The sequence below is a fragment of the Drosophila elegans genome, unplaced genomic scaffold (genome assembly GCF_018152505.1).
Source record: "Drosophila elegans isolate 14027-0461.03 unplaced genomic scaffold, ASM1815250v1 contig_814, whole genome shotgun sequence".
Lineage (NCBI taxonomy): Eukaryota > Metazoa > Arthropoda > Insecta > Diptera > Drosophilidae > Drosophila > Drosophila elegans.
Window position 1 is genome coordinate 17450623 of NW_024546167.1, and position 14259 is coordinate 17464881.

The following is a 14259-nucleotide window of genomic DNA, read 5'->3' on the forward strand; positions in this document are numbered from 1 at the left end:
ATTTGAATTACCTGAAGCAAAGTAACCAACAGCTTGTTACAATTTAATTGCATTTAATTCCCATTCAAATCGAGATCAAGTGATGGATGCTCACCTTTAAACCTGCTCGCCACATTTGCAATAAATACCTGTTTCAGTGTAGCTCGATAAACACATGCAATGCAATTCATCATTCAGCGCTACACACACGGGGATGATCTGACGGCGGAATAGGGGATTTTCGAGGGGTTTTCGATGGAATCTTTTGAAAGGACGAGGCCGCCGCCGAAACGTCCCATTAACAGGAGCTCAATGCACAAAAAGTCAGATCCTATGGCTGATGGCTGGAGCCAAAAAGCGAATGTCAACACTATCAATCATCGCTTTGACAGTTTGAGTGCTTGTTTTAGTATTTGTGCTTTTGATTATGTGACTCGCACAACCACCCACACTCACACCCAGTCACACACATGCAGGCGCATCAATTGATACACTTACAACAAATTGTTTGTAGTGGAACACGTGGGCGTTGCCCTGCGGACTGGATTGGATCGGATCTCGGGCAGGGATATGGATGTGTATATCTACCCATATAGGTGGGTTGGGGCAGGACCACTTGATTGATGGAGCCATCGACCTAAACCATTTTAAATGAACAAATTGAATGTGCGGATCCACACATGCACACCTACAACAGAGGGCGCCCAAAGAGGTCTAGCAAATGCTTCTTAAGTAATTTAGTTTTATGAACATTGTCTTACTGGACAACAAATAAATACGTATTTAATTTATAAGTTTAAGTTTCCATATTTAATGGAAAGAGTTTTTTTTAAAAGCTATTCTTAATCTTTAAAACCATACAAACTATACTTCTTTTGCGAAATAGATTATATAAAATCCTTATATATTATAAAGGAGACATAAACTTTAAATACAGTATTAAATATTTACTTCTGTATATGTTATTCCAAGTTTATAATCATAAAGATTTTAAAATTAATGTATTTTATCTCCTTTAAAGGCTTTCAATATAAAATTAATATTATAATCATATTATTTTTCTAAAAATCACCTAAAGCGAATTCTGCCGGAATTCTATATATTTGTTCCCAACTGTATGGTTGTGCCTGTGGTTGCTTTCTGTGGTGATTATAGTAATTTAATTTCTTTGAACAACAAAACAAATTTTCAACAATAAAACGAAACCAAATCGGAAAACAAAGTAAAATGTGAGGGAACCCCCCTGGTCAACGTGCGCTGAGGGCAAATGGGTTGGGACGAGCTTTAAACTTGGTTAGTTGGCGTTGCTTTTGGTAAGCCTCACGCTCCGTCCGCTGTCTTTGCTCCTCCAGTTCCCGGCGTTTGGCATCCTGGTTCTTGGAATTCTGGACATTGTAGAGACGCCGCTGCTGGACACGCAGTTCGACGGATAGATTAAAGGGCTGATGAGTAACTAATGGACGATTCAGCGGCTTCAAGGGCTGCCGACTGCTCAATGGAATGGGTTTGGCCCTTGAAAAATGTTTTTTAACCTCCTGTTCCAGCTCCTTTTTCAGCTGCTCCACTCTTAGGCGACGCTTTTGTTCCATTATCAGCGAATTCTTCAGCACATTTGGGGTCACCGGGCAGGTGATTCGATGCACGGCGACCTTAGTGGCCAGGCGTTCGTGTGCTGGCCGAAAATCCGGCATAGGTCGACTACGGAACTCACGGAGCCTACGTTCCTGTTCCATACACTCACGAATCAACTGATCCTTGCGACTGGAATATATGTCCTTGAAGTGATAGGCCTAAGGTAAAAGAAATATTCAACGTTGTTTATAAATTAGTTTTTGTTTGATTTCGATTTGCCATTTAAATAGATTTTAAATAAAAAATTTTAAAACTTTTTTTTTTTTGGTTTTTAGTAATATATGTTTATGAAATTGTTGTTAAAAATGGTAATAAGCTTAAAATTAATTTCAAATAAATATATATAGCCTTAAAAATATATTATTATATTATAAAAGATTACTACCTAAAACTAATTTCAAATTATTAAAACTAGCCTTAAAAATATATTTAAAAATAAATTTCGTAAGCGTTACCTTGGGAGCGGATACTTGTGAAGGAAACACGGGCTTCGCACAACTAATCCTTAGATTCTTTAACAGATCTGCGACCAAAACATGGGAATGCTGTTGGGCTTGGCTGACAATGCGGCTGCCACTTTGCTGGATCTGCTCCACCTGCTTCCGATGCATTTGCTGTGTGGGTAACTCCTTGGTGGCGGTGGCGGTGACGAAGTAGTTGTCCTTGCTGGACCACTCGGTTATTTCGGATGTAAAGCCCTCCAGCGACTGCACACTCAGATCGCCCCAGTTGAACTCCATTTTCGAATCCGACATTATGATTTTTGTTCTTATTATGCTGTCAGCTTATGTGGAGTATTTGGAATTGTAGTTGCATATGGTAAATACATTAAATTACGGGCCTACTCGGGTGAAAATGTTTGGGCGTTAGTGAGAATTCAATTTGGATGTGCTGGCATAAATAATGTAAGGTATTCCGACTGACACTTGGCCAGAAGTACTCCAAATGTTCGGGGCTGTCTGCAGTTTCCGGTTCCAACCAGATGCACTTCCAAACAGAAGGAGAAGGGGGCGTGGTAGCACCCTCTTTCGGCCGACGCTGTCAGTTTCCTGTCCAACCTGTCCTGTCTGTCTGTCCTTGTCAGTCCAGGACGTCTATGTGGTGTCAATTTGATTGCAAAGGTAATTCAAATAATCTCATCATACACAATCTAGCTGTGTATCCTGTTCCTGTACCTTCATACCCAATCCACAATCTCCAATCTCTGGCAGTCCCCAACTCCAGTTCCTCCCTTCATTTGAACGACAACTTCAAAGCGAGCATTGCAAATAAATCAAATTTAATTTAACATATTTTTTTTCTTTTTGCATCGCCTGGTATGAGAGAAATTTAATTTTCTGCAACTGATTTCGTTGGATTTCATTAAAAAGGTTCACTATAATTAAATTGATTAAGAGCTGGAATATAAAAGTGCGAATTGTGTGTATATATTAATCCGAGCCAGCTAATGACTGCTAACAGTTTGAAAACACATCGAAATAGTTCTTTAATTAATATTCAGGTGGAACTGAAACCATTTTGGACTGTCAATTAAATATATATGTATATATATTCAAAATAGAATTTATTAATTTAAATAAATAATCAAAGCAAAAAAGATTTAAATTGAGTACAAAATATTTGAATTTATAAGTATAAGCTTATATAAAAAATATTAAATTTAAAATAGGAATAAATGAGCACTGGCTAAAAATGTATGTCAAAATATTATAAAACCCAAAAGAGCACTTTACCAATTGAATTTTCCTTCTTGTATGAACCAAATCTTGAGTATTTATTGAAACGTGATGCCTGAATTGATGGTATTAAGAGTACTCATCAATACTGTTTTCACACTCTTCCCAGTGAATGCTGTAAAAGTTCGCTAATCTAGCACAAATTTTTGATTAACCACAACAAGTTGCCTAGAAGTTCGTTGTGGCCAGACATGTGCCATAATCCACTCGAGTCGAGTGGGAAGCTGCCAGCGAATCACCCATCCTGATTAGAACTATGTAAATACACATGGCAGTGGATCTGTGAGGGGGTTCCAGCATATGTGCTGGTAACTTTTTAAAAGCTCCGCCAGATAGCCGTCGTTGCTTACGAAATAAAAGTTTGGCCTCATATCTCCGATAGACATTAGTAAGGCGGAAAGTTAACAAAAGGGGAAAAGCGAGTTAGGAGTGGTGGGAAAAACTTACCGACTGATAAACGTGCCTCACAAACAGAGAGCAAAAGTTAAGCCCGAAACTTGCCGCAAAACAAAAACTCGTTCCTCCTATCTTTGCGATAATTGCTCCTTTAACTAGAGAATTGTGGAATTCTTTTTTTTCTGCTGTTTGGCCCCCACTTCGTTTGAGCAAACCCACTCCTGATTAGTTTGTAACTAGGGTTTGGGGCTCTAGTCTTTGTGTATTATCTTTCAGTTCGCAATTAGTGGCTCATTTAAAAGAGATTTGCAGCAGCGACTCGTGCTGATTGAATTGGGTCCACTTTCGGGGGCGGGTCAGAGGGTGGAGGTCGCCGGGTTTTCAGAATGATTGAAATTTGAGCCGGAGGGCGGTATGTGAGGCGGAACAATGCCGACATCGCCAAACCCATCCATGCGGACAGGTTCGCCGTGCAAAACATTAAACGCTACGACTTTTCCTGTACACCCACACACACATTCTTCTCGAATCATTTAACCCGAGCGCAATTTTCATAAAACGAAATTATTAAAATTGTTTATTCGGGTCTGTCGTGTGTGGCCATGTGTGTCCTCTGTGCTGCTCCCCTCGGATGTACAAATACTGCCATACAAAAACACAAAAACATTATTATTGAGCCGTTAACTATACAGAAAAGCAACTTTAAATTAAATGGAAGAGTGCCTCTCAAAATTGAAATAATAAAAAGTTTGTGTCGCTCTGAAATATTCATTAAAATTGATTTTATCCTTTCTTACTACGAAAACGGGTAATGGTTTGTGAAAAAATATGTGTATGGGATTTTCTATTAAAATAAAACTGTTTTATTTAATTTGTTAGAAATTTAATTATTAAATTTATTTTATTACTTTTACATAATGTTATTTTGAATGACAAAATATTTGTAATTTAAAGATTAAACTATTTATGTCTATTTATAAACAACATTTTTTAGATACGTGTTTCATTTTCTATTATCATTTATTTCTTAAATATTTAGAGAATCATTAAACGCTTTTCTGAACATTTTTCAATTGAGCCGTTTTTCGCCACACGACACTTTACATGTCGACAAAATGAATTGCGAATTTATTTATCGATATGTTTACGCCAGTCGCCAGTCAAACCAACAAAATCAAACAAACGCAATCCAATTGCGGACTTGAAGCACTGAAATGAAATGTGTCAGGCCATCAATTAATGAATATATGCGACAGCGACCGTATTGTCAATCATAATTATTGATTGTCCATTACGACTTTAATTTATGCGCAGCAGACGGAAAGTGTTCGTGCTGAAAGGCGGTAAAGAATCGATTAAAATGTTTGTTGGGGACATCAATTCGGGCGAAATAGCGCCAAATATAGTAATATTTCGATGGCACTCCTTCGAAAACGCAGATTCGTGAGGTGTTGACATTAGAGTATTTAGTCTGGATATTTATGATACTGCTCTGCTTGGATTATATTTATGGCAACTAATAGAAAAAAGGGCGTTGGTCAGCAGTATATGCAAATTAAATTTGTTAACCGTGTCAGCTGTCCAGCTGGCCAACTTACCGGGCTGAAAGCCAAAGGCCAAACAATGCGCGCTTTCTTATCGCATGTCAGCAGCAGCAGCAACAGCAACAGCGGCAGCGCTGGAGAATCCCTTCCTGTGAGTCCTCGGCCACATGTCCTGCCACATCCTTGTGTTCTTGCCCCGAAGTCCAGCCGAAGCCGAGGACAAAGCCTTACTTGGCGCAACAGCAGACCAATAAACAAAAGCATTAAACCCATAAAACAGGGAACATGGCACTCTCGAGAATTAACACTACATTATTCACAATGCAATTTCGAAACAAGTGAAATGACAATGAGAATAGGAGTTCGAATGGGAAATGCCCTGCACTATTTGGTTTTAAGAACCATGGACAGATAACAAGCTAAGATAAGCTTAAGCTTAATAAATAAAATTACTAAACTTGACGTTTAGATTTAATGTTAAAACGATGTTTTCGATTAAGTAAGAACTTCAATTAAATGAAATTGATTTAATTAATTAGTTAATAATTTATTCTATACAATTGGGATGACGATTTTATAAACAGTATTAGAATTAGAACTTTATTAAATTGAAAGCTTTTGCGTAATTTTAATTTTTAGCTTGTATATTAGATTATTATTATTATAATTGTTATATTAGATATTTTTGGTCATCCATATTTCTGGCATACCCTTGGCACCCCTTGGAAAATTTTATAAAAAATGTTTCAACTCGAAACGGCAACGAATGCGAATGCATATGGATGTGGTGGAGTGGGTTGGGTCAAAGTGGGCTGAAATGGGGTGGGTGGGCGTGCTATTGTCAGTGGAGAGGGCGTGGTGACCCACATGGATGCCATTGTGGCTGCGCCATTTGCCTTCGGGCGGTCTTTCGCGCTTCGTAGGTGTCTCTCTGTGGGCCAGGTTTGGGATTGGGATTGGGGTGCACCTTTAGCTTTTCACTCCTTTTTTCATTTGCTGAAAAATGTGAAAAATTAAAAATATTGTACGCGTGCACACACAACCATATGCGAGCGTGTCTATATATTCCCCGGTGCTCTTCTCTGTTTTCCCGTGATACTTTGCCGTGTTCCTTTTATGCATATTTCCCACAACACATTTTCGAGTCGAGGCATTCGCGCTTAAATCATCCAAAAAGGGGGCTGCTGCTATAACGATATACACGTATATATATATATATATATATATATAGTTAGTTCGCGGCTGAAGTCGGGCTTATCCCATCAGTAACAACAGAGGTGCCCGCACCCCTCCCTTTGTTGATTTATGTTCGGAGTTTGCGTTCATTTATCATTACAGTTGAAAGCATTGCCGCTTTGTTCCCGTTCTGTTTCTTCCTTTTTGTTTTTTATTAATGCACAATATGCACAGCAGCCGTGAAAGAATAATACTTTTAATATAAGTTATTTTTTTTGTGTGTGCTTGCAGGTGCCAAATGTTGTGCTTATCACAGCAATGCTTTTACCATTTGCATTTTAAATAACTCCAATCGATGGGTTGCAAGGGGAATAAAAACAATTGTTTGAGTGGTCAGTGTAAAAGATAAAACGTATTAAAAGTGATGAAGCAGCAACACAAAAACTAAAGAGCTTTCCAATATAGCAATATAGCGATTAATTTAAGCCTTGAAAATAAGCTTGTTGGCAAGACACACAATTTCCTAATTTTTATTTACCTCAGGATAAAATAATAGATTTAGACTATGTGGACAAGCAGTCTTATTGAAAATAAATAAATAAGTATTTAAGACTGCAAGAAAACAAAGTTAATAAAGCGCAAATATTTGTAAATTACATATAACTTAAACTTAAACTTTAAACTTAAACTCATACTGTTTTTTTTCAAATCGCTGCATAAGCCACAAATACAAACTTTAGAAATAAAATAATTGGCTGCAGAAATCCTTTTCTTCCCATAAAACTACAAATGTGCTTAAAAAATCCCTTTGTTACAACAAAATAAAAACATTTTGTCCTTTTTGCGACGACGCTTAATTAAAACCCTTTGCCAGCACGAATTTTTAATTCCATAAAAACAAATACGGCGAAAAGAGCAGTGTTCACCGGAGACAATCGTAAAAGTACAGTGGGTACTCTGCAAAAAAAAAACAATACCAGCCATCATCAGCAGTCAGTTGTGTTTGCGCAGCCGTGAGTAAAAAATTCAAAAACATAAACGGAAATTACCACAAAATAGAAACCGCAACCGAACCACCCAGAAACCACTTTTGGTGGCTCCAGCTCCACACATTTTCAGTTCCATTGGCATGGTGCAGAGTCCTGGTGCCCTGGATGTCCTCGTTCTGGATGTCCTCGTCCTGGATGTTGTTGTTCCGCCGCAATCTAGCAGGACAATCTTTTGATTAACATTCTTGGCTTTTTTTTTGGGGGGAAATTAGTTTTTATGTTTATTACCTGAAACATTTAAGGGCGCTGACAATGCTCCGAGTAGAACGTAATATTCGGGAGAATTCCCTCGTCCTCGTCCTTGTCCTTATGATGATGACAGGAAGCCGGTGAACGGAGAACGGAGGAAAGAAACGATCCTAATCAATACTTCTGGCTTCTGGCTTCTGGCCAACGGCCACTTAATTAATGCAAATGGTGGCCATTCGTTGATTTTAATTTAGATTGCCGACTTATTATGTAAATCGAAAAAATTGGTAAAAGGAAAACGCAAAGCTGACTTCCAGACTTTCCATCTTCAATTAAGCAATTAAATTTGGTGTCCTGACCGACGTGTCATTATCAAATGTTATGCCAAATTAATAATTGTCCTGGAGAAAGGCCGATGGTCAAACAAGCAGTTCATTGCTACCGAAAAGCTGACGTTTTAATTAACTAATCATTCTGGTGAAAATATTTCCTGCCCGCTTACTTACTCGAGGATTTTGTTCGCTTACATAAATTGAATTTCAGCTTGGGTCCTTTCGGTAATCGTGTTTAGCAGTGAATGTCCTGGCCAGGGGAATCCTGCACCTGCAGTTGTCAGGTGCTCCCTACTAAGCCTGCTGGGCACTCGGACAGTGTTTTGTGTGCCCCGCACACCGTAAATCAGTTGGCATTATTTGTCTCATGCACGGAGCTTACAAACTGATAACGAATATTATTTTTGCACCTGGCCAAAGGTAAGTAAGAATGCGAAATGCGAAATGTGAAATGAAAACTGCTGCAAGCAAACTTTACTTATAATGTCTCCAGCTCATAATTCATTGGCTCCCTCTGTCCGAGCCATGATAAATTCAAAAGCATAGTCTGGTGACTTAAGGCGAGCAGGTAATTAAATCAAAAGATGTCAACTGCTAATGGAAAACAAATATTTTCCATTGCCATTAGAAAGCTCTAAGGTTTTTCATATTGGCGTGGTCAGGAATGCGGGAGAAAGTGAGGAAATTGCAAAACAAACATTTCTAAGCCAAAAAGGACAAGCATGCAACCCATTGAATGTTAAAGGCTTAAATATCTTTAAAATATTAATTTATTTAATATCTGTCTAGTTTAAATCAATTTTCCAACGACTAAACTTATTCATAAAAAATAAATTTAAATTAAATTAAAACCCCTTAAAATATTAAATCAGTTTAAGACAATTTAAATGTTGTTAAACGCCTAATAAAAATATTTATTTTATCCATTTGATCGACTGAATAAAAAGAAACAAATCAATTTAGAAATAAAATAATTTGAAATATATTTCAACCACAAATGAAAGTGTTCACAATTTCGCACATATCAAACTGTTTGCGGTTGGCCATAAAAATGTTTCAGTTCCGGAAGAAATAGTAATTTGCTAAATATTGTGTATTAATTAAGGTGTGACAGCCCAGTTGGGAAGCAATTTGGTCATTGTGGCTGGTGCAAATTGAAATCAAGTTTATTTCTGAGAGCATCCCAAACAACTTGTTTGAAATTTGATGCCTGGAGGCATAAGGCATGCAATTGTCCATAATAGCAATTAAATTTTCGCCACAAATTGACATCGAAAATAAATTTCCTGCCAACAGCAGCAGCAAAAGAGTGCAACTTAGACATTTTTAAAGAATTCGAAGTTTGCAACCAGCTGCCAGTGTTTTCAGTGCCCACCGGGTCTAGTGCATCATTCTGTGACCTCGTTGGAGTTTCCCCAGCCCCTCCCCCCACCTCTTTGCCCAACTTATGGAGTGCCAGGAGAAGTTAGTGCTACCAGAAGTTTTAGAGCAAGTTGTCGGCAGGCGCTTCTCGTGTTGCCTAAACAGATTAAGCTCCAAACACATATGCTCTGCAATTTTACGCGTTGCCACCACCGCATTCGCAACCCATTTTCCTTGGCAGTCAGGATCCAGGAGTCGGGATCCGGGATCCGGGAGTCAGGAGTCCGGAGCCCGGAGCCCAAGGCATAACCGCCGCATTAATTCCTAGTGCCAGACACCTTTCTCGTTAGCGGTTTCCCCAACTTATTTAATTTCACAGAGCCTCGACCACGACGCCTCAACTTTGCTTGCTTTGGATTTTGCGTGCGCGCGGAAAATCCCCGGTTGGAAAACCTAAACGGAAAAGCTTGGTCGGATGTGGCTCGTTGTAGTCGTGCAAAAGTTAAATAGCTTTCGTGTGTTTATTCAAATCCCAAATTGTCGACATCTTGTTTTGCCTTATTTAATTATCGAATGCATCAACAGCAACAGTTTGCCTTTTTTTTTTTTTTTATTGTTGTTGTCAAGGCGACATTTGGCCAAACTTCTCACGTACATCGCGACCCGCAGGCACCCGCTTTTCACAATTTTTCCCAAAAAATTTCCCCTGTATAATTTATGGTCTGCATCGGATTTGCACGCGGCCTTAGTTAAGGCTAACGAATGCGCAAACGTGCGCTCACGTAGCGGCAAAGATAAGGGGACAAACTATGCCATATATACATAGTATGTGGAGGATGGATATCGGACTGGGCTTCAGATACCTCAAGTGGAGGCCAGGATGAACATGTTAACAAGGGATTTTTCCTAAGGGCCTTAAACGATGGAATTTAAGCTGGAATAAGCTTGAGAGGTTTTGTTTATTTTGCATGTGTTTACAAATGATTCAATATTATACTTTATAATACTTTAAACTTTTAAACTTTTACAAAAATTATATATAATGTGCTTAAACTCAACTCAACTTAAATTAAATTTTGTAATACATCTAATAAAAAATATTTGCATTCGCTTAACCAATATTCAAGTTATATTTTTGCAAATAAATGTCTGATTTTAATGAATTTAATCATATTACTGGAATCCCATTAAAATCATAAACGTTCATTACAACATTAACATAATTGGATTGCATGAAAAATGCCTTTAGGGCCAAATTGCCGTCCACATGGTTGATGATTTTTCAAATTCGATTTAGTGAATCTTCTGGCACATTTTGTTGTAATGATTTTATACATTTCATGCAAAGCTGAGCTTGGATAGAGTTCAAATTTCATTGTCGGATCTGAGGGCTTATGGCACTTACAGCTCCGGGCATAATTAAACGCTGTGGAATTTCATTATAAAATTCGCAGACGTTTGCCAGATGCCAGGCATATCTTTTCGGGGGAGGATATGGCAAACAACTAGAGGTGTGGATTTATTTATTAAGAATTACTTATATCTTAAATCCAGGAGTTATTAAAAATAAATATTTAAATATAAAAGGTAAAAAATATAGGTAACATTGCCTCATTTTATAAATAAACTAAAGTTCGATACTTTTTACACGCTACCATCTCTAAAATAAACTCCTTGAGGCCTTTCATTTGGCAGTGAAACAACTTCGCTCGGTTATTTCTTTTCGCTCTTCTGAAATATTTTCCTTAAGTTTATTTTATATTGAAATTTGCTCGTTAAGCGGTCATTTTCATTGCGAAGTCAGTTTTCTGTACACTAGCCCCTCGCACTTGGGGGAAAAGCACTCGTCCACTGGGTGGTGGCCCTTCGACCGAGTTGATTTTTCACAATTTCCGGTCAAGCGAAAGCTGCCCGGCACCAAATGGCGGAAACGTAATTTGGCTCTTGGCCATTATTTTCGGTTCTGGCCGCAAAGCCAAAGCCAGCTCATCGTGATGGTTTCCTTTGGAGTACGAGTACGGAATATGAGGTCTATGGAGTCCAGCGGCTCATCATAATCGAAGCCACGAAATTGAAGGACTGCAGCACAATGCGGTTTCCGCTGCCAGCTGATTGGCTTCCGTTTCCGCTAATTTTTGGTAAAGTTGGCTCCAATTCACGGCCGCTTCGGCTTCTGTTCTCTGTTTTTCCCCATATGCCTTTGTAGTTACAGTTTTTGGCCAAAGAGCCATGATCTTCGAAACAGTTGATTAAGTTTGAAGCTCATTTCGTAAATAAAGTTCAGAAAGAAAGGAAACTGATGAACGGCTTTGCCATTGTAACAGTCTAAAAGCTTATTTGAATTCTTAGCACAGATTAATATGTATCGCTAGGCAGGGCAATTAACTACTTAAACAGGGAAACAATCTTAAGATTTCAGAATTTTTTTAAAGCTGTTTCTCTTATTAATTTACTTAATCTTTTTAGCTACAGTTTATTCTAATAATATAAGCGTTAAGAGTTTAAATAAATTGCGGCCTTAAAATTTGAAAACTTAATACATTTTAATTTCAAATTATACATATGTATACACTAATCAGCAAAAATATGTTGCTGCAACGAAATCAGCGACTGCAGATACCACAAAAATACACCCTGCACCAAGTAAAGCAATTCCAAATCCTTTTCGGTCCATCTTCATATCTCTCGTCGGATTCTTTTATGGCCCTGCACATTCGCTGTGTCTTCTAAGCACATCAAATATGTATTCGAAATGGAAATTTAAAACCTTATTACTGGCAGTGGAGTGGAGAGCGAAAAAAATATAAATATTTTATGGCGAAAATATTGCAGCTCGGATAGGGACAATGTATGCACAACTGACCCGAGTCCCGGACACACAAGGACACACAGCTCGACTCGGACTAAATCTAAACGCCTTTCTCACTTCGCAGCGTTCTCTTCTCTTTTTTTTTTTTTTAAATTGTGTAACAAATTGTTCCCCGGGGACGAATTTGGATTAAGTAAAAAAAGGGTTTATTTACGATGCCATACATAACGGCCGTCCAACCGGCCAACAGTCCAACCATCCGAAGGCCCTGCCTTCGTCCTTTTTTTATTACGTGCCCAATACTCAATTTGGCCATATTTAAATTCATCGTCTATTCCAGCCAGCCGGCGGCCATTTCGTATGCACAAGATGGAGGAAAAGGAATCAAGTTCCCTGGAGTAGTCGGCAGATCTATTGAGTGGTTATTTGAATTGAACTTTGAGGTTGAATTCGCTTCATTTTTATGTTATTTATTATGCCCAAAGTTGGCCCCTCAGGCACACGGCCAGAGAGAGTGTTGAAGTAAAATGAAATACAACCCAGCCAGAATACCGAACGAAAAAAAAAGGTGAAACCCCAAAAAATGTTAAGGCAAATGTTGGCCGAGTTGTAAATTGTAGCCACCATAGGTGGGTAAAACTTGTTTACACAATTTTCGGTAGCTGTCTCTGTTTTTCTTGTCCAGCAGGCGCCACTCTGGGTTAAAAGAAAAGAGCTGAGCAGAAATTTACAAACAATTTAGTTGCGACGCGACCAGCTGGCATCTTGATAATATTTCGATTTATGCCCCCCAAATCCTGTTTACCCCATCAAAACGGTCGCCAGGCAGGGGCGTGGGCAGAGTGGGGGATTGGCCCAGAGTTTCTTTGATTTCGAACCAAAGTTGTAGCTCTATTCCACAAATGATCAATCCGGGATCTGCATTCACGAGTTTTTATTGGTACACAATACAAAAAAATGCTATTCAAAAGAAAAATTAATATAAGAGTATTAAAATTGAGTTTTATTTAAGCCTATATTTTTGGATTTTATTTGTTTTTAACAAAAATATTCATTATGAGAATATTTATTAATTACTTTAAAATAAATATTCTTTTTAAAGAAAATAATACAAATTAGAAATGTAAAAATCTTATCGGAATTGGTGAATCTATTCAAAGATAATCAATATGAAGTTTTTTGATGATTTGATGATTTTTGATTCAGCAATAACACACTTGCAGTATTTTAAAGTGTATTTTATATGTACATATGTTAATAATAAACATTGAATACATGGAAATTTATTTTTATTTTTATATATATTTAATGATTATTTATGATTATTTTTAAAATTTGTTGAGTACTCTAATTGCTAACTAAATATTTAAAAATTTATCTAATTGCTAACTAAATATTTCAAGAGTCAAAATCGGAGTCTTTTAAAACTTTTAAAATTTATCGGTTTTTTTTTTTGCGAGTGTAATAAAAATTCTTTGTTTTTACTTGTCTCTGCACTCTGAAAACTTTTCGCTTGAACTTTTTTGCGGTTGTCCGCCCACAAAACCCCAGGCCTGTCACACACGGTAAACTTCAAACTGTAACGAGACGGAACTGATGTCACCTGAGCTGGCTGCCAAGGCTTTTGCGCTCAATTTGACAGACAGCAGTGGGTTTTGGTGACTGGGCTGCGGATGAGCTCGTTACTAAGTTCGAAACCAAGAGACATCTGTCCTGGCTGTCCTGGATGTCCTGGTTGTCCTGGTTGTCTCGCCAGACCGGAAACGTTGACAACCCAACGAATTTGATGGATACGAGTGCAATCCACTGAAACACATGTCCTCCAGTGCAAAAAACAACCAGATGAGAAGTGGTTTTTGGGCAATAATATAGGCATTATTGATTGAAAGGTATATAAAATAATTGTTGTTTTATTCCCAAATTACTTGGGCGCTTATAAACGTAAATGTAAATAATCTTCGGGGAAGCACTGTATTAATCTAAAATAAACTGGGTTTTGCCGATAGGAAAATCCGAATATTTCTTGGCTCGTCGTCTTTGTATAAATACTTGCCA

The 14259-nt window shown here is 37.9% G+C and overlaps 1 protein-coding gene across 1 annotated transcript; it reads right to left on the reverse strand.

Moving 5' to 3' along the window:
• Positions 1 to 967: 967 nt before the first annotated feature.
• Positions 968 to 2434, reverse strand: LOC108147888 (targeting protein for Xklp2 homolog). Its single transcript, XM_017274647.2, has 2 exons — positions 2067 to 2434; positions 968 to 1769 (listed from the first exon to the last, which is right to left on the reverse strand). Exons 1-2 carry the CDS (start codon positions 2364 to 2366, stop codon positions 1227 to 1229), a joined length of 843 nt encoding a protein of 280 aa, XP_017130136.1. The 5' UTR covers positions 2367 to 2434; the 3' UTR covers positions 968 to 1226.
• Positions 2435 to 14259: the final 11825 nt, after the last annotated feature.

Bases quoted from the DNA above. Each gene is read 5' to 3' on its own strand.
- LOC108147888 (XM_017274647.2), bottom strand. From the start codon at position 2,366: ATGTCGGATTCGAAAATGGAGTTCAACTGGGGCGATCTGAGTGTGCAG. The intron at 1,770-2,066 runs GTAACGCTTACG...CTTTTACCTTAG, and splicing joins CACAAGTATCCGCTCCCAAG to GCCTATCACTTCAAGGACAT.